General features: G+C 44.1%; 1 protein-coding gene across 1 annotated transcript in view; it reads left to right on the forward strand.

The window, feature by feature from the left end:
* The first annotated feature begins 3,800 nt into the window (after positions 1–3,800).
* SCGN (secretagogin, EF-hand calcium binding protein) overlaps positions 3,801–21,043 on the forward strand; it is a 378,060-nt gene continuing 360,817 nt past the window's right edge. The window contains exon 1 of the mRNA XM_086966880.1: positions 3,801–4,026. Within this exon, the coding sequence (XP_086823006.1) occupies positions 3,957–4,026 (70 nt within the window). The 5' untranslated portion in view covers positions 3,801–3,956. The remainder of the gene's footprint in view (positions 4,027–21,043) is intronic.

The raw sequence follows: 21,043 nt of genomic DNA on the forward strand, positions 1-21,043 counted from the left end.
TTTGTGTGGATATATATATATATATATATATATATATATATATATATATATAAAAGCTCCGAGTTACCCACAGGTTCGGGAAGCACTCCAACCACGGTGTACATCCATACACCCACACCACGTCTCAGACTGCCGACGCGTTTCGAAATTTAATTCTTCTTCACAGGCTACATTCCACACAGTACACGGTGTTGCGTTGAGACCACATCTTTAATCCGTGCAAAAACATTAGCTGCCTTCTGATAGGCTGTCTTTAAATGCCTCCTGATAGGCTTGGGTGTTCTGGGATATGTAGTCCACCAAGTACAGTTGCATGTGGAAATGTCTTTAAAAGACCCTCTGATGGGCCCCGAGGCGTGCGTGGTACTTCATAGGTGCCGTGGCTCCAAAAGACCAGGGTAAGATTTCCTGCTCGCTGGCCCGCTGCTGTCCTGCCTTCATGCGGTGGTGCTTCCCCTTACGGCTGGGTTGCCGCGTGTACATGAAAGCTCCGAGTTACCCACAGGTTCGGGAAGCACTCCAACCACGGTGTACATCCATACACCCACACCACGTCTCAGACTGCCAACGCGTTTCGAAATTTAATTCTTCTTCACAGGCTACATTCCACACAGTACACGGTGTTGCGTTGAGACCACATCTTTAATCCGTGCAAAAACATTAGCTGCCTTCTGATAGGCTGTCTTTAAATGCCTTCTGATAGGCTTGGGTGTTCTGGGATATGTAGTCCACCAAGTACAGTTACATGTGGAAATGTCTTTAAAAGACCCTCTGATGGGCCCCGAGGCGTGCGTGGTACTTCATAGGTGCCGTGGCTCCAAAAGACCAGGGTAAGATTTCCTGCTCGCTGGCCCGCTGCTGTCCTGCCTTCATGCGGTGGTGCTTCCCCTTACGGCTGGGTTGCCGCGTGTACATGAAAGCTCCGAGTTACCCACAGGTTCAGGAAGCACTCCAACCACGGTGTACATCCATACACCCACACCACGTCTCAGACTGCCGACGCGTTTCGAAATTTAATTCTTCTTCACAGGCTACATTCCACACAGTACACGGTGCTGCGTTGAGACCACATCTTTAATCCGATTAAAAAAAAAAAAGAAATATATATATATATATATATATATATATATATATATATATATATATATATATATATATATATATATATGTTTATAGATGTGAGTAAATAATAGCAAATAAAAATGTATCGCTATACACTTACCTTTGTGATATTCCATTGCCCCTATTTTGGCTGAAACACTTTTGAATGTCGATATTTTTTTTATGAATATTCTGACATATGACCTGAACTTTTGTGTTTTCACATTTTGACCACAGATAGATGAAACAGGAGTTATATATAAAACTGACACAAAGATTATGTGCACCCCTTTGGGCATTAGTGTTGAGGTAGAGCAGAATCCAAATTGAGCCTCCTTCAATTTAGCACACTATGTCACCAACAACCTTGAGCCAGTGGTAAAACTCAGAATGAAATATAGAAATGCGGTAATAATGTACACTCAATTGACACAAATACGTTGTGTGCACGTTATTACCCATTCCCTTTGTTACACTCCACCTTGGGTGCAAAAACAGCAGGGAAACGCACAGCTAGTAAGTGTGCTGGGGTTTGTTTGGTTAGTTAGTGTGCTGAGGTGTTGTTTGCCTTACTAGAAGACAATTAAAACTGGACTAATTCGGGATCGCACAGGTGTCTATATTTACTATTATTCATGTTGTTTTCCATGACGTAAAATGCGGGGGCTCCTGTTCAGGGCGTGATGAGATCATTCAACAAAACGCGGGCAAGCACGGCCCAGTGTATTCAGCCCCCACCACCTGCTCCAGTCTCACGACGTTCAACACATAAACGCCCCCTTAGTGGGCGAGGGCTGTCAGCTCCAGGAGCTGGTTATATTGAAAGGCGTCTCAGAAATATGGCTGCCCAGCCCAGGGGAACAGAGAAAAACCAATTTGGAAACCCATTTGCTAATGAGCTGCAGGGTGTTCCCTCGGTGTGCCGCTGCAGCTGTTATTTTAAGTGTTAAATGGATTAAGTATTTCCAGGCATCAATAAAGGGTGTAACAATGCTTCAACGCCTTTTTATTCGTTGCTCAGCTTTATACGTAGCTGCTCTGTTTTGTATTTACTGATTCTGTTTTACAGATTATTTAATCAGTCATGGTGCTTTTTCAGTTCTTACGTTTGCACATCTGTACAACACCAAGATGTTGGGTTTAAATGCCTTTGGGCTCACTTAATATTTGGTCTTAAAATCAAGCCAGGGACAAAAAAAATCTCCTTTTTAGGCATGGCGTTAGTCAACATCTTTTGATTTTCGTAAATTGTTTGAAAAATATGTTTACTTTTAGGGACTCTCGGCTAACCCTTTTTAATCTACTGTGTTATTCACATTTTAGATCCACCCATCACAGCATACAGCCTGGGATAATTGTCCCACCGTTGACCAACTTTACTGTGAGTTAAATCATTCTTCCTTTTCACAAAGAGCTCATACACAAAGTAGTTCCCTTAAGTTTCCGAAAATACTACTTGTGTTTTCCAGACCCCCCCTCCCCAAATCTGCTTTTAGCCATTGCTCTTTCTTTGGAATGATGAGGGCCCTGCAGCCTCCACAAAAAAAGATGTGCAAAACCTATGACAAAGCAAAACAAACATTGGCAAAGCCAATAGGCTGACAGCCAACCTCACACCTATTGGCTTTGCAAGTGCTTGTTTCCGTTTGAAGGGCAAGAAATTGCCCTGTTTTGGCTCCTTGTAAATGAAGTTAGAATTGTCATTTCGCCTGGCAAAATAATGCAGAGCATGGTTAATTTAAAATTCTTACATGGAAAAAAAGAGGTGACTGCACCACCTTTTATGGTGCAGTCTGCACAGAACGCCGGCAGAGGGGGCAAGCTGGTGGAAAGATGAATAGTGTCAAGGGCCTGGCTAGCATTAGCACAGCTGACGCAGTGGCGCTGGGGTCTAGAAGCATGAGGGTCCCGCTACACGCCCTTAGTGGCTGAATTCCTCCACACGAACGAGCGGTGCCATTTTCTGTGCTTGTAGCGGGGCCCATTGCACCTTTGCTTGGGGTGACCAGAAATTGAGAACCAAAAACCGTTACATTTTGCAAAAATAGAAGAAGGACTGCAATTTTGTATCAACGGTGCTGCGCAGGATGGCAACTCTTATCAACACAGGAACACAGAAGAAGCACTAAGAAAATAAATAAAATGTAATTGCTAAAACCAGCACTATACCTGTTAATTATATTTGCCTCCTTTTAACAGCTGCTAACTAGCACAACTTTAGAACACCCAAAAAGTGCTTCTCACTGGTTTCAGTCGACCCCCTCTAAAAACCGGGACATGAGCCAAAATTGCCGAAATCTGCCAGGACAACTAGCGCAAACCCGGGACGCCTGGTCACCCTACCTTTGCTACACAACTGAGTAGCATATGGCTGCTGTGGGGACATAGCGCGAACTATATCGGGCTTAGCGGTAGACTTCTTGAATTACATCAGTTCTGGGGTGCGGTCCCTGCTGTCAAGAACTCTCGGCCAAACCATTCTCTCTTGCTTAATCGTAATATCTCCCAATACAGTGTAGTCAGTACATACACATCTTTCATGCCGAGGTTGACGTCGTTCAACTACTTTCGGATGTACTTTAAAACGTGGCAAAGCCTTCTCGGCGCCCCTTCAGAATAGCAGCCACTGCCTAGCAGGGCTGAGCGCATGCGCGATCGGGAGGGGTCTGCGGTTTATAACCCGAGAGCCAGCTGCACACGGGAGAACCAGCAGCAGAATCGACCTTGGCCAGCAGCAGCAGTGCAGGTGCCAGCTCATACCACCCACGGGAGGGAAGTGAGAGGCGAGCAGCTGTGAGGGAGTCGGTAAGAGTGCAGCCGAGGCGCACTGTGAAACTTTACATCCCGTCAGCACCATGGACAGCGCCTTTCTGAAGCTAGACGCAGCAGAATTCCTGGAAATCTGGCAGCGCTTCGACGCTGACGGTGAGTGGACTAGATAGAGGGGGGCGAGCCAACAAATTAACAAGGGATCTCAGATCTCAGAGCCAGTGCACAACTGAGCCGTGGAAACGCTCCCTATGTAATTGTAAATCATACAAAAACTAGGTAAAATATGATAAAGTCTCTTCAAAACTTAAAAAGTATGCTTTAATAAAGAAAAGAAAACTTTGCTTTACTGGAGAAGAAGAGTTTTGGTGAAAGGAAACATTTGCCTAATTTCTAGTTTAGGTGGGGGGACCACAAATTGTACCGGTTTTTCTGGTTTCACTTTGTGCAAATCTGCCACTAAACGGGTATCTATTTGCTTTTGTTAAGGATTTGTTTGTATCTGTTGTGCATTGTTCTGCAGTTTTTATATAGCGTCACCTCGACCTGAAGCGTCATTTACATTACATTACATTGCTTGTGGGCAGGGGAAATTAAGTGATATGCCCCAAATCACAAGATGTTGAGGCAACGCCTAGAACCATAAAAGCCATATCCAGGGAACAGGAAGGTAGGCAGATGAAGCCACTTGAAAGCTCTGCAGTTACGAGCTCGAGATTCAGGCTCGAGAACCAGAGCCAGGCTTCAGGCTCGAGCCTGGGTCGAGCTTTTAGTGTCACCCCCTTCTCCGGACTGTCCGGGGCAGCCAGTAGGGGATGGAGTCTTTGACAACCCTTCCACCCAGATGTAGCAGACTCACCCTGCTTCCGGTCCCCAAGAAACCCACTCTCTATTTTTGTAAACCGTCGTTAAAAACTGACTGATCTTCGAGAATGACCCTAGCTCAACAGGTGCGCTTCCCGCATCAGAGTTGGTATTGCATGTTCGGATTTAAATGTCAATTCCGAAGTGCGGGTACCTACTACCCAGAGTACCTATTTGTTCCTGAGGAGTGCTGGCACTCGCACATTAAATATACTGCAGGAGATCCGAAAAGTACAGGTACTCTTTTTTACAAATTAAAAAATGGCAGCTATTCAGTACCAGGCAGGAGCTGTCCATTGAAAGCACTAAGTGTATGTCTACGCCCCGAGGCCCGTCTATATTGTGCACTGAGGTTTCTTACAGAGTTTGAAACACCCTCATTCAGAAACACACATGACCTATAAATGGTATTTTACCGGTGCTTTCCCGTTCGAAACAGTTAAAAAAGCCTGCTCGCGAAGCAACATTGAGCAGTAAGGTGGGGAATTTCAAATGACGTGTAGCTTTATTTTACTCGCGCAGTTCACATGTAATCAAGTAGAGGCGTAAATTTAACAAGTCACTAATCTGAAAAAAAACGGGCCTGCGTGTAAAAATTGTATATTTGCGAAAAAGGTACAAAGGACACTCATACAACATAAACCACAGCCCTTCTCCCCCTTAACTGGGCGGATAGGCTAGATGTCATTGTTAAAATATGGAAACTTGGCTGGTATTGAACATATTTCTGACCAACGCCCACAAATTTAATTTAAGTCTTCGGTGTCATAAACAGAAAAACCGCAAGATGACTGACTGGAAGTAATCTAGTGCTGGGAAGTGTTTTTCCATTTCTTCAGAGCTTTCGCTACATTTTATCGAGCGAGAGGAGAAGCAAATAACTAGAAATGAATACAAAGTGATAGCGTTTAAACACCTTAAGTCTGCATCTCCCTCGATATTAATTCCAAGGTGTTAGGTTGCTGGCATTGGTGGGTATCTGGATTGCTGCGCCCACTGCTCACTTGGAGCAGTGGACGCAGAAATCAAGATACACCCAACTTCCCTCAACCGGAATAGAAAACACTCTCCCCCTACCCTTTAGTCCCATATCCAATAAACAACAAAAGCTCCTAGAAGCAACCATAGCACTCGTAGTAAGCGTTATATTACAAACACGCCGACATTTCCGTTCAGCCATGAAGCGCTCTGAGGCAAAGTGGTTAGCTATTATTTGAAGATTTCCTCGCTCTCTCATAAGACCCTCGGAGTTTGTCCCTGACGCCCCGCCCAGCGGGGCAGATTTACAAGCCCCCTGCGACACTTTTGCGTCATTTTTCCCATGTTACACATGACTCAAAAGTGGCGCAAGGGGCTTGTAAATCTGCCCCCGCGGTTTTTCCAATACCTGAAACCGGTGGTATATGTAAGTAAACAATACGCCGTCAGTCCGACACCAGAGAACTCTCCCCTGCTCCCTTGCTCCGACAAGCATTAGCCGGGCATGCGGTGTTTGCTCAGATACATCCCCGCCGCGCAGGTTTCATCTACGCAGATTGATAAAAGGCGGGCATTCTCAGAACATCAAATATTTGAGTTACGCCGCCCGCCCCGGGTCTCCCGAGCGTGGTGCCCAAAACCTTCGAGGGTCAGCTGGTCCCACCAAGAAACAATAAGGGCAAACGCGAAGGAAAGCTGCGATAAACAGATACGAGAGACTCCCTCAGATCCTTTCATTCACTGGAGAGGGTACAGAAGACGTACCAGCAATTCAGGGAAGGGGAGCGGGGAGGCCCCAGCAGTGTAAATATATCAACATCACTGTGGGAATGAGTGCATGCAGAGATATCCCGTTCCATCTTCCTTCACCCTCTCTCTTTCAATGAAAATCTCTTCAAAACTGCTATCAACCTCACCTAGTTCTCGCACTTACAACAAAAAAAATATATTCAAATGGATTTTATTGCACAGAACTTTATTCAAACAAAGAATTTGTGTAGCAAAGGTCGTGCTCGCACAACATTCAGAAGAATCAAGATAAAGGTTCCTCAGCCCCCTTTTAGGGCCTTTTTTATAGCCTGACCCTTACCAATCAATAGAGAGAGAGTGTGTTTACACCACTCTATCCACACAGCCCCAGGCTGAATGCAAGAAGTAGTGTTTTCTACCAAAATGGATTCTAGAAAATATGTATAGTATGACATAGTAAATAACAATATTTGCTAGTTTTGTTTTCTTCAAACCCTACCCTGTTTCTAAATCCATGCGGTTTAAAAGAAAATTACTTCACGATAACAATTTTCCCCTAGCTTTATTAAATATATGACTACTGCCCAGAAAATAGTGAACGTAATTAACAGAAAATAACAGCTTTTGTTGAATTAATGTAAAGTTTTTGTTGTATTGACCATACAGTAGGTTGTAGATTGACTGTCAATGCAGTGGCGGCTGGTGATTGTAAAAACTGGTGATGCAGAAGTCCTTACACAGAATTGCACTAGACGAATGAGTATAGCGAGCAAACCTGATGCCTGATCTTCTCAGAGAGAGTTTGGCTGGGCGAAAGAGTGAACACAGATGTTCATTTCCAAATCAATAGTTAAATTTTTATAGATCTTGAGAGGGTGAAAGGCTAAGTGGAGTGCCGGAGTTCAAACCATAGGGCCATATGCAGATCATTAGCCTTGTTGGAAGGATTAGTAGATGCATTGGTCCATTGAGCTTTCAGACCCAATCAATCAATCAATCTATCAAGAGTATTTGTAAAGCGCGCTACTCACCAGCTAGGGTCTCAAGGCGCTGGGGGGGGGGGCTGCTACTGCTTGAAAAGCCAGGTCTTGAGTTGCTCCCTGAAGGAGAGATGGTCCTGGGTGAGTCGTAGGTGGGTGGGGAGGGTGTTCTAGGTCTTGGCCGCCAGGTAGGTGAAGGATCTTCCTCCGGTGGTGGTTCTGCGGATCCGTGGGACGGTGGCGAGGGTGAGGCTGGAGGAGAGGAGCTGGTGGGTTGGCGTGTAGAACGTGAGGCGGTTGTTGAGGTATTCAGGGCCCAAGTCGTGGAGTGCCTTGTGTGCGTGGGTGAGGAGTCTGAACGTGATCCTTTTGCTGACGGGGAGCCAGTGCAGGTCCCTCAGGTGGGCGGAGATGTGGCTGTGTCGGGGGATGTCCAAGACGAGTCGTGCTGAGGCGTTCTGGATGCGCTGGAGTCTTTTCTGAAGTTTGGCAGTGGTCCCAGAGTAGAGGGCATTCCTGTAGTCCAGACGGCTGGTGACGAGGGCCTGGGTGACCGTTTTCCTGGTTCCAGTGGGGATCCAGCGGAAGATCTTACGGAGCATGCGGAGAGTGTTGAAGCAGGAGGAGGTGATGGCGTTAACCTGCTTGGCCATCGTGAGGGAGGAGTCAAGGATGAAGCCCAGGTTGCGTGCGTGGTCCGTGGGCTTGGGTGGGGGCCCAGAGCAGGGGGCCACCAGGAGTCGTCCCAGGCAGAGATGGATGGGACGAGGATGAGGACTTCCGTCTTGTCTCAGTTCAGTTTCAGGCAGCTGTGCTTCATCCATTCTGCGTTGTCTTTCATTCCGTCCTGGAAGCTGGCTCTGGCGGAGGTGGGGTCGTTGGTGAGGAAGAGGATCAATTGGGTATCGTCGGCATAGGAGATGATTTTGAGGTTGTGCTTGCGTGCGATGGCTGTGAGGGGGCTCATGTAGACATTGAAGAGGGTGGGGCTGAGCGAGGAGCCTTGAGGTACGCCGCAGATGATCTTGGTGGCTTCTGCGAGGAAGGGCGGGAAAAGGACTCTTTGGGTTCTGTGGGAGAGGAAGGAGGTGATCCATTCCAGGGCCTTTCCTTGGATCCCGACGTGGCGGAGGCGGGTTGTCAGGCTACGGTGGCAGACCGCGTCAAACCCAGCTGAAAGGTCAAGCAGGATGAGGGCGGCAGTTTCTCCGTCGTCCGGCAGGGTCCGGATGTTGCCGGTGGCCGCGATGAGGGCGGTCTCGGTGCTGTGGTTCACTCGGAATCTGGACTGCGATGGGTCGAGGGAGCCGTTCGTCTCCAGGAAGGCTGTCAGCTGTTTGTTGACGGTTTTCTCGATGACTTTTGCAGGGAAGGGGAGGAGCGAGATGGGGCGGAAGTTCTTGGGGTCTGAGGGGTCTGCTGTGGGTTTCTTCAGGCGGGGGCTGATCTCTGCGTGCTTCCAGCTCTCCGGGAAGGTGGCGAATATGAAGGAGTTGTTGATGATGTCCTGAATTTTGGGTGCAATGATGGATCCCTTCAAACCTTTGCCAGCATTACCAACATGGGTTCAGCACAATTTATCATCAGCTCACATTTATCTATCCTGCCATATGCTCTTATTCCTCTACTGAACCATCCACTCTCATCCACAACACTCACCCATTCTGGCGCTCACTAGCTCATTCATACTCATTCACGCACTCAATTGTGCATTATCATCTAACTACCCCCCACTCATTCACCGAATTCACATTGCCTCACCAGCTCACTTTTGTATTTTCAGTTATTGAAATATGTTATTGAAGGCAGCACATTGCATTTCAGTCACTTCATGGCGCTTTAACAAGCTTTCATCTACCCACCTTATCATTCCCAGAGTCAACCATACAGTCAATCACTCAACTACTGGCTTAAGATCACACACACGCATGCACACACGCTCACACACACACTCATTGAGTAACCAGCAGTTTCATTAATAAAAAGCTACACTTAGTGGCTTTCTCCGTGCTTGTCTTATTCTTCCTGCAGATTCCATCTAGATGCCCACTGTCACAACAAAAAGCACCTCTAATCTGCTAGGGAGATAAAAGAACCATATATAGTTGTCACAGTAAAGAGTTTTTTATTGACTCTATAGGTGCTGCAGAGGAGACAGCGCAGCATTTAGAAAGGGAAAGAAACGCGGAGGAGGGTGTAGAGATTTTTACTTTTTGCTCCCAACATTCTAGTGCATATTCTTTTGAGGTAGCTGCTGACCTGGTCATCTTGCCTGACAACATCACTCTGACGAGGATCAGATCAAGGCTTCACACATCTGTTCTGAGTATGAAAGGGCCCTTTGTGGTTGTGAATACACTACATTGAACGTGACCTGACACAAAAGACTCACAAAATAGGATTGTCTGTGGGGTCTTTCACATGTTTCCTAAGCCTATCCTTCCCATCTGTCACAGGGTGGGGTGTGGTTAGTAAAGCCTGCTAGCCCCACCTCACCCTGTAGTGAGATGTTACAGGGTTGGGTAAATGCTGCTGAGTGGCATGCAAACTTGTACTGCCAGCACTTGAAAGCAAAATGCCCTAGGCTGTTTTTAATCAACGCTCATGATAAAGTTGGATAAATCAAAACAATGTTACATCCTGACAAAGGCATAGACAGTTAGGAGACCTTAGTTTTACCTGTGCTGGTTTACTTAAGCTTTCACACTAGGAAGGCATAAAAATAAAGGGGTCGCAACCCCTAAACTCGTATACAGGAGCTGCGGCTGCGTTAACATCTATGGGAAGCTTTCAGTACTGCACACTGCTACTCGCAACACATTCTCATTCTTTCGGGCTCTATTACTCATCTATGACGAGCTTGCCTCCCTCACAGACCATTTATTAGTCCTACTATTCGCTATTTTATGGGAGAAGGGTCAACAGTATAAGGGTACCCTACCTTCCAAGCGTGCTGTTATTGTTCGTAATAAATTGAGTTGTTTGTTGAGAGGGGTGTGAGGTCCACTCAAGTAATAAGCACAATCCTTGTTGGGGTGAACAGCAACAGTTACTGAACAAATCTGTGCTTAACCTACTGTAGCTTGCTACAAAGCAGTCAGGTTTAACTTAGAGGCAATGTGTAAAATATTTATGCCGCACTCAAACAGTAATAAAGTAAAACCACAGCACAAGAAATATCCCAACGCAATGTAGAAAAAGTGACTATATTTCAATAAATAAAATGATACCAAAACAATAGAATACCAATCAGTAGATCCAGAGTTTGGAGTTTTTACATTTTAGGGAAGATAGCAACAAAAATACACAGGATGCCCACTGCGGGTATCTGGTCACACTTGGCCAGGACAATGTCACAAATTCAGACTGACTGTGATGGAGCTTTGGCCAGTTACAGGACCAGGTGGGGTCAACTTGGAGTTGTACCTTTTGTTCTTAGTGTGTGGCCTGCATGGGGCTGCAGTGTGAGGCTCTGCATTGCACTGAGTCGTGTTGCATTAATCAGGAGCTGCACAATGCTGCAATGGGAGGCCGTTGCGTTGCCCTGCATGGTGCTATACCAAATCCAATGATACCACAGATCAGGAGCTATGGAGTGCTTTGATGTGATGTCCCACATTGGTGTGTGTGGTGCTGTCTTGGATGCCATGAAGCAGCCCACAAGAAGCTGGGAGGTTCTGCAATGCAAGGTGCTATATTGGTCTGGACCTTGCTGCATCGTATCCGGTGAAACTGGTGACCAGGAACTGTGAAGTGCTGCAATGCAATGCCCTGTGCCAGTCTATACCATGTTGCTTTGGATCCAGCGAAACCTTTTGTTGAGCAGGGAGGAATACACTCAAAATCCAGTCAAGGGTACAGGACCTGAAGAGCAGCATTTGGAGGGTCAGGACACACTCCCACAGATGCCAGGAGAAGGAACCAGGCCAGGTCCTGTTGGGTCTGGTCATCCGGGAAGCCCCAGAGGCATTTGGAAGCTTGCTGTGTCCCTGTTGCTGAAACAGTAAGGTCAGCCAAATGATCCTTGGAGTCAGTTCTGGAAATCCTGGATTCAAGGAAAGCAGATCCAATCTACCTTTATCAGACAGCAGGGCTGTCCTTTTTATGAATCTTCTATCAGGTCTAATAGTGTCCTGGTCAGAAGTTTTGAGGGTGTCAATTTTATAACCTGTGCCAACCTATGTGTGTGGGTTCTTCTCGTTGTCTTCCCCATATCTGGTTCCGGTCAGTTCTTCCTTTTCCCTGGGTCTGACAACATTTTTTTAGGGTAACAATATGCATGCATTCCCAGGCATGGGCTGCATTTACAGCTGACAGAGCAGGCAGCTTCAAAAGTCCAGAAGGGGCTGGGTACAGCCCCAGGCAACCCTGTGAAGCTCAGGAAAGGCGGAGTACACCCCGCAGGCCAATTTCTTCAGGCAAGGAACACCCTCCCAACACCCATAATCTTTCAACCTTTATCTGGAAGGATGATCCACCACACCACAGGAGAGTCATTAACAGATGTGTGAACCTGGACATGGGTAAAAAGGCACATCTGGTATAAGCAGTGAAACACCAAGTTCCGAAAATCACAAAGTTAGTGAATTGGTAAATACAATATCCAACCCAAAACAATTTACTGTGACTTGTCCTCAAATCATTAAATTTACCATTGGTATAACCCTTGATTTAAGCAAAGCATACCCCAAGAGCAAGATATGAATATGCTTATTTAGTATTATCTCAAGATTCTTTTGGGTGTAAAAACATCACGCTGTCTCAAATCATCCCCATTTCCAATCTAACTCATCAAAGTTAGATTGGAAATTGAGTGGTCCCTCAGTGGAAGATCTGGACATTTTCAAGATGTGGATCAGGCTTATACCTAAGCTGAAGTGGAGGGCATGACTAAAAAGTCTGGGGGGAAAGCCTAACAGAGGCAAATGAAAGAAAGACCAGAAGTTCAAGAGGAAACAGTTCTTTCCTGTTTTCATCTTTAACCCTTTCCAGGCAAAATACATGAGACATGTAACGGTACTGCCTCATGTAGAAAGTAAGTTGAATTTCCCATAAATTGACAATGAGAAGGTAGACATTTTGGGGCTTTTTCCACAATGTGACAAGCAACTACTCCTCCCTTCCAGCTATACAGAAAAGTAAAAGCCTTAATTTTAAGGGAATGGAAGGATCTCAACCATTTGGCAATTCTAAGATTTATTCAGCAACTATGTTTATAGGAGGATAAATAATCTGTGTTGCCACATATAGCAAAGGTGGATGCAATTCTGGCTGCATGAATGGGAAAAACATCTGTGAGTCCTGAAGATTCTCCTCTTCATCTGATCCTGTAGACAAAAAGATTGAGACTTGCATGAAGAAGACCTATTCAGCTTCCAATAATCTAGATTTCTGTCTGATGTCTCATTTTATATCTTTAAGTCTACTGCCATGGCACCAGGTGGGACAATTTTGGTTGAGAGTCTCAAAACGGGCAATGGTGAAAAGGCAGCAGGATCAAAGATACAATTATCCGGACTAAAGTTATTTGGGTAACATTTACCCGAGATCATAGCCATTGTCTACAAAGATAGGAAACATGCCTTTACTTGCAAGGGGACATTTCAAGAATCAGCTTTGTCTTTTCCCTCCTCCGATCATCAAAGGCAGAAACATTTTCAGCTTCGAAGTCCATCCAAAAATAAGTCTTTCAAGTTTAGCTCAAGGCTTCCAGGAAATCAGCATTCTTGATTAACAGTCAGAAAAAGCTCCAAAGATTCTAGGTGGAGGATGTATACAACACTTTCTACATCATATGATGAAGGTGGTCCCAAATCTATGGATAATGAATATAATTTATAGAGACTATTTGTTTGAATTTCAATTGAAGCCTCCAGATCCGGTGTACATCCCTACACCTCAAAATCCTAGAAAATTTCAAGCATTATGGCAAAGAATCACAGGCTTAATGACAAAAAAGGTCATCGGCCTGGTGCCAAAGCATGAACAAAGTAAAGGGGTATAGTGAATTTTCGTTTTAATGGAGAAAGTATGAAGGAGTACCATCATCCAGTGTGGGACCTAAAATCATTAAACAGATGGATAAAAAAAACATCCATTTCAAGATGGATATCTTGCAATGAATTTTCCCATTGATGCAACAAAGAGAATTAACGGTGAAATTGCATTTTCACAATAGATATTTGCAAATTTCAATTCTGGAGGAACACAGAAAGCCTGTCTAATATCAGTTCAGGGGCAGCATTTTTTATAGTTCAGAGTACTGAAATTCATCCAACAATCGGCCCCTAAGGTCTTTGCCAAGTTGGTTGCCCCTCTGGTAGCCCTTGTTCATTACAGATTAATATTATTTCACTAATATCAGGATCACTGGCTGGTCTATGCTCCATTATAAGAGATGACAAACCAGAATCTAGATAAAAAGGTTGTGCTAATAACCAGTCATGGTAAAATAATTCAGGAAAAATCGATCCTCACTTCGTCTCATTATCTCAAATTCATTGGGGTAGGGTTTCAAACCAGGAAAACTTTAGCCTTTCTCCTGGTCAACCGAATCCTCAAGATTCAATCACACATTCAGCACATGTTGACAGTGGTTACCCTGAAGTTTGTACTCCTTTGTAATCGCAAGGGTATATGGTGGGCACGGTAGTCCTTGTTCTTTGGGCAGGTTTACACCTAGGAATATTGGTCTGCCATCTTTCTGGCTCAGTAGAATCTATGTTCTCAGATTTTCCTGACTCCAGTTGTTCTGAACAGGGAGATGGAAGAAGAATTGAATGGTGATTCCAGGATTATCTCTACAGCTGTCAGAGCCGCGTTGAGGGGAAGGCAGCCTACCGGGTCTTGCAGAAACCGTTGCCGCATTGAGCTGGAAGACAACCGTCAATACCACGCAAAAGGATCATGAGGCCATCTAGCCTTAGTTTATAAGTCTTGTTCTATGAACGCCAATTGGGCGCAACAGACTACTATATTGAAACAGCATTAGGAACATTACACCTATAGTTAATTTTAAACAATTCTTGAAGAGTTCACTTTTACACCTACACCACATGTGAGTAAGGTGAGGAGAGTTGTGCATATCCTCGTCCTGAAGAAGGAGTTTTTACACTCTGAAACATGTCGACGCACTTTTTGAGGTTGATGTACCTTAATACACAGTAGCAACCTCACTCTGCACCCTTTTTAACGATACCAGACGAGGGCTTAATAAATTTAATTTTTCTCCCTACGAGCCAGGTATCTTTTAACCATCACATTTCACCACCTCACCACTCACACTCAATTTCCCTACACACACCAACACATAGTACACTTCAAGTGCTCCTACGCAGTCGTGAGTCGTAGCACGCTGCATCCCGTAGAGGGGTGCGAAGACACCAATGATGAAGCATGACACCAAGGGGCCTGTTGGTGTGTGAGGGGTATTCAAAATAACACTGTGTGCTCCCCACCATTGTAGGGACCACTACCACTACCAGAGTGGATTCCATTTTGTTTATGTAAATTGTCAGGGGAGATCGAATCCACTTTCCCTCTCCCTCCCTCCTTTGTTATACATTTATCTCTACAAGGGTCTGCTGTTCTGCCCCTTCCCCATTTCAATAATAATAAAGGATGCCAGCAAGCATGGTTGGAGAGCGTACTGGGGAAACATCACTTACAACGCAACTTTTACAACGACATACCATTACAACGCAACTTTTACATCGCAAAAACTTTTACAACGCATGTATTTACAACGAATGTTTTTACAACGCAGGTACCTTTACAACGCATACCATTACAACGTAAGTATTGGTAAGTATATAATTATTTTTTATATGTTATATGTTTGGGGTACAGGGGTATTTTTAGGGTTCAGGGTCAGTTTTGGGTTTTTGGGTAAAGGGGTATTTTTGGGGTTCAGGGTCAGTTTTTAGTTTTTGGGTAAAGGGGTATTTTTGGGGTTCAGGGTCAGTTTTTAGTTTTTGGGTAAAGGGGTATTTTTGGGGTTCAGGGTCAGTTTTTAGTTTTTGGGTAAAGGGGTATTTTTGGGGTTCAGGGTCAGTTTTTAGTTTTTGGGTAAAGGGGTATTTTTGGGGTTCAGGGTCAGTTTTTAGTTTTTGGGTAAAGGGGTATTTTTGGGGTTCAGGGTCAGTTTTTAGTTTTTGGGTAAAGGGGTATTTTTGGGGTTCAGGGTCAGTTGTTAGTTTTTGGGTAAAGGGGTATTTTTAGGGTTCAGGGTCAGTTTTTAGTTTTTGCTTAAAGGGGTATTTTTGGGGTTCAGGGTCAGTTTTTAGTTTTTGGGTAAAGGGGTATTTTTGGGGTTCAGGGTCAGTTTTGGGTTTTGGGGGTACAGGGGTACAGGGTAAAAATAAATTAAAATTAAATTTAAATTAAATTACATTAAATTATATTTTTTTAAATTAATTTATGATTATAAAATTAACATATACTTACCAATACTTACGTTGTAATGGTATGCGTTGTAAAGGTACCTGCGTTGTAAAAACATTCGTTGTAAATACATGCGTTGTAAAAGTTTTTGCGTTGTAAAAATTGCGTTGTAAAAGCATGCGTTGTAATAACATGCGTTGTATCAACATAGATCCGCGTACTGGGATCGGAGGAGACACAAGGCAGATGGTCATCTGTGGACAGGCTTCATCCTTCCAATTGGAAGTAATTTGAGGCTGGCAGATTGGCGCTTTTGGAATTTTTATTCAGGATTCAGATGGTGGGTGTAGTGGTCATAACAGACAATGTGACTTACAATCTCTAGAGGATCTGATAACATATTTTATTTGGTGGGCATAACAGAATATGTATCCTCTGACTGCAATGCATATCTATGGGGTGGGCAGTGCAATGGAAGACTGACTCAGTCTCATATTTCCAGTATCAGATTTTCAGCTGAATCATATGGTAATCAATAGCATATGTTCAAAGATAGGTTATCCACAGATAGATCTGTTTGGTATAGCTCAGAATACTCTTTGTCAAAGAAATATTTCCAAGTTCAAGGCAAGAGAGGCTTTGGGAGTGAACACTATGATGTGTCCATGACCCAGGACACATTTGCGTTCCCTCCATTCCCTATGACACAAAGGGTACTCATGAGAATAAAGAGAGAGAGAGAGAGATAGAGAGAGAGAGGAGAGAGAGGGGGTTGTTGTTGATCGTGCCCTTCTGGCCCCACCCATTCTGAGTTCCTCTCCTTCATCAGATGGTGAGGGACAGGAATGGGTTCTCCCTACTATTCTATCTCCCTGGGAGTCTCTAGCGATGAGCAAAAAATAATTACGCTGTCTATAATTGACAGTCTGTAGTTTGAAAGGTTAGGGTTGCAGTAGAAAGGACTGTAGAAACATCTAGCCTTGGTAGTTCAGACCTCTTAAAGACCATCAACTTTACAGGCCCAATACAGATATTGGGGTATTTTACAGAGGTGGCATGCACAGTTGAATTGTTAAAAGAACAATGATGGGTGGAAACCTGAGTACATCAATCATATCCCCCCAGTCACAGATCTGGGTTAAATCCACAGTTTTTTTGCTCGCCACACCATTCAGTTTGTACCCACCCACCCATAGGCAAATCAGTCTTGACCCTGCTCCCCATGGGAACAGTCTAGCCCGAACTGCCAGGTCAGGTCCTCCCTGGACCAGAAACAAGCATCTGGGACCTGTTTCGAAGTATTAACCCTCATCAGCCCGGCTAGCATGAATCCGGTGGAATAGCAACCACAGGACACCCATCTGGGCATAGCCTTCGCACTTAGGGAGACAATTGGAATAAGAACAGTAGAATTGTATCCCTGTAGCTTGTGGTGAAATGCAAAATCTAGGATTTGCTGCAAAATAGATTTACCTTGGGGTTGGAAGTCTCTACCCTTAGAACCCAATGATCTGCAATTAAAGCTTTCAGGGAACCTCAGGTAGGGGCAAGAATGTTAGAGACTCTATGATGCGAGGATGTTGAACGTTTTTTCAATAGCTAGACTTGCTGTGAAAATGATGGCCCAAAATTGGGACTTGTTATTGGACTTAATCCAGAATCATCCACTCAAGCCACTACAGCTTGTATCATAGCATGTATCATAACAGGAATGTTTTTTCCTAGTGGTAATCACAACCTCCAGGAGTTTGTGGGAGCCTTGCCTTGTAGATCGCCTTATTAAAAAATGTTTTCTTTTTTTTCTCAACATGTTAATTCCTAATGAAGTTCCCCCATCTCCCCCAAGGTCATCCCACAACATGAGATAGTTTTACCAGAGTTTGTACCTAACCCGGGTTTCTCAGAAGGATCAGCTTTTTCATACCTTAGGTGTGAGAAGGCAGTTGATAGAGTTTCTTCATACGGGAAGGTAGACTATCGTTTGTCAACTTCCGTTTGGCCAGAAAAACACCATCAACACTAGATGGATAAGATATTTCATTTATAGCGCTTACTCAGACAAGGGTCTGCAATGCCCTGGGGGATTCAGGGTAAATTGACCGGACGTATGACCAGTTCCTGGGTGTAGATCCAGGGTGCTTTCATCTCAGAGGGTTGCAGGGCAGCCACACTGGCTAATCCCTTCACTTTATTATTATAGATTACAATGTGAATCCGATGTCAGCAGTGAAGTGATTACTGTTACAAATTTAGTTTATTAAATAAATCTTTCTGAACATTTAACCTAAGTATATGGTATTTGTTTCCTGAAATGTTTATGACTTAGGTATTCCTAAAAAATAAGGACTGGAGCAGTGAAGGATAAGGAGTTAATTTTTAAATTATAACTGGCAATTCCATTACTTCGAGCCCTTACTTGCTCCAGTCAGACCCACCCAGCCTTCTGGGGACATTTCGCTTCCTAGGAGCTTAGGGCCTGATTTAGAGTTCAGCAGAACTGGTTAATCGATACAAATGTGACGGATATACCGTCCACCATATTAGAGGCGTTCATGGAAATAATGCATTTGGAATACGGTGGATGGGATATCAGTCAGATTTGTGACAGAGTAACCCGCCCATTGAGCTCTGAATCAAGCCCAGAAATCTGACTGGATGTTCAGAAGGGGGTAGGAGGTGGAGCCATTATACCCAGGGTCTCTTCTTTTGTTAAAGAAAGAGTAGTAGGCCTATTAAAACAGTCTACCAGAGGAGACAAGCTCCTCAAAGATAAGGACTGAAGCAAAGAAGGACTCGTAGTAGTGGACTTTCTTTAAAGTAATTGAAACATCACTCACCTTAGGCCACTCTCAACACTATCCATCATAAAAAACAGCACACAATAAATTCAATGCCACTCACACACCGTTACTCTTATCTCTATGCATACAAAGACCTGGTAAAACCACTAAATTGTAGATACTCTTAGCACCACTCTATTTTCATTGCTCACTCTAACATATGTACTCCACTGCTCATAAAATATGTATGTAACATTATACCACTTAGCCTCAGTCACTCACAGCCCCCACACACCACAAGTTAAAATTCAGCCCATGCAAGGCCACAGTCAACAACACTTATTTTCAGCCAGTCACAACATTACTATTCCATAGGCACTTACAAATCATCTCACATGCACAGGAAATTAACCATCCTCAGGCAAATGCTCTATCCTTCCTTCTGAGGCACTCACAAAATAAATCGCCCTTTGCAATTTCCAACACCACTCATCTCTACTACTCCCATGACCTCTTAGCCTAAATGACTCAAAACACTGGGCACCCAGTGCACTACTACCATTTATGACAGCAATACACTTGACCACTAATACATGTTTTTTCCAAATGTCACCCAGTTTAGCTAATATCATCAACACTACTCATGTCCACTCACATTGTGACTTTCTATACAGTAGTCACAAAACCAGTCATACAAAACTACTCACAAAAACACAGATCGTCACTCACTCACAAAAATATTCACCTTGAGCCACTCATGACACATTCTCTCACAGATTCAAAACATCACTTATCATAGTCATTCATAAACATTCATGCCCATAGCTGCCCACAAAACCACATGTCTAGGACAATAACACGCATACATAGCCACTCAGCCCACTCCACTCAAGCATCACAACTCACTATTCCATCCATTCATAGCCAGTATTAAATCCACTCATGAATAGTCATTCACAATGGCACTCAGTTGGAGCTATTCACATACCTCTCATTCTCACATCAACTAAACTACCCTCAAAATCCAACACCCACCACTAACACACAGCCATCCATAATATCAGTTGCCCAAAACAACTCAAGTAAATCAATCAATCATTCAATGAAACATTTGTAAAATGCAGCACACCACCCTGTTTGTTGGCACATGGTGGCTCATCAGGTTTGTTGGTGTATCCAAGGTTCAGGGTTCAAAGGTCAGATGTAGTGTATCTCAGTGGGTGGAAGAGCAAGGGACCCTGGCCCAGAGCGTGGTTGATGTTTGGATAGGAGCAGATGGGCTTGCATTTGACCTGCTGGGGCCTCCATTAAGTAGCTCCTGGGAGGAGGGAAGGGTGCTGGGAGGTGGTGGTGGGGCTAGGCGGGAGGTGGGAGCAGAAATGGGAGGAATATGGGAAACCAGTGAAAAAGTAAATTCCTCACTTTCAACAACCCACTTCACTGGCCACCAAATAAATCACTGCTCAGTCACATTAATTGACACTCTTGTACATAATTACTACCACTAACTAGGAAAACCTTTAACAAAAATTTCTACACACCACAAGCAAAAAAGCTGTGAAAGCATCCATTTTCGGTACAATACTCATGCACATTCTATCACAATACCACACCACCATCAACCCATACACAGCCACTTTGAGCATCACACACCCACCACACACCAGTCACCACGTTTCACTCCCTTCCACACATATGGAATTAATAGATACATATGAACTGGAAGAAATTGTGTTTATGATTCACTGAGGTATGCATCCTGTCCAAGCAGGAACCATAATCCTATTCAGGGTAAGTCACCACACACCATAAATTATCCTGGTAGCTTGACACAGAGAAGTCAGGCTTAACTTAAGAGGCAATGTGTAAAGTATCTGTGCAACACTTCATCAAGTAATTAATTGAAAACACCACAAAAAGACTCCACATCAGGTTAGAAAATAAATAATTTATTTTATAAATAAAACAAGACGAAAACAACAAAAATCCAACAAGTAGAAGTCGAGATATTAATTTTGAAAGCACATACTGTAAAATAGTGCTTAGAAGCAATAAGCGCTTAAATGGGATATCTGGTCATGTCTGACTGGGGCAAAGTCATAAGTTCAGGCTGACTGCAATGGACCATGGGCCAGATAAAAGTGATCCAGTTAGGCCCTCTGAACAACATTACCTCAACCCAAGATTGCATCAACGTCGAAGAAGATGCAAGGTGCAGCTGAAGCGACGTGTTGGTGTCAATCCACACAGTGGGTGAGATGCGTTGAGATTCTTCACATGGCGGCAATGTGTCAGTTCCAAGTGTGTTGCACTGATTACGAAGGTGATGCCCGGCTCCATTCCACACTTTGACAAGGATGCTCGAGTTTTGACCCTCGCAAAGGTAATGATATGCCAGTTCGGATGAGGATCTACCAATGAACAATGTCTTAAAAGGTA

This window comes from Lissotriton vulgaris, chromosome 4_1, assembly GCF_964263255.1.
Source record: "Lissotriton vulgaris chromosome 4_1, aLisVul1.2, whole genome shotgun sequence".
NCBI lineage: Eukaryota > Metazoa > Chordata > Amphibia > Caudata > Salamandridae > Lissotriton > Lissotriton vulgaris.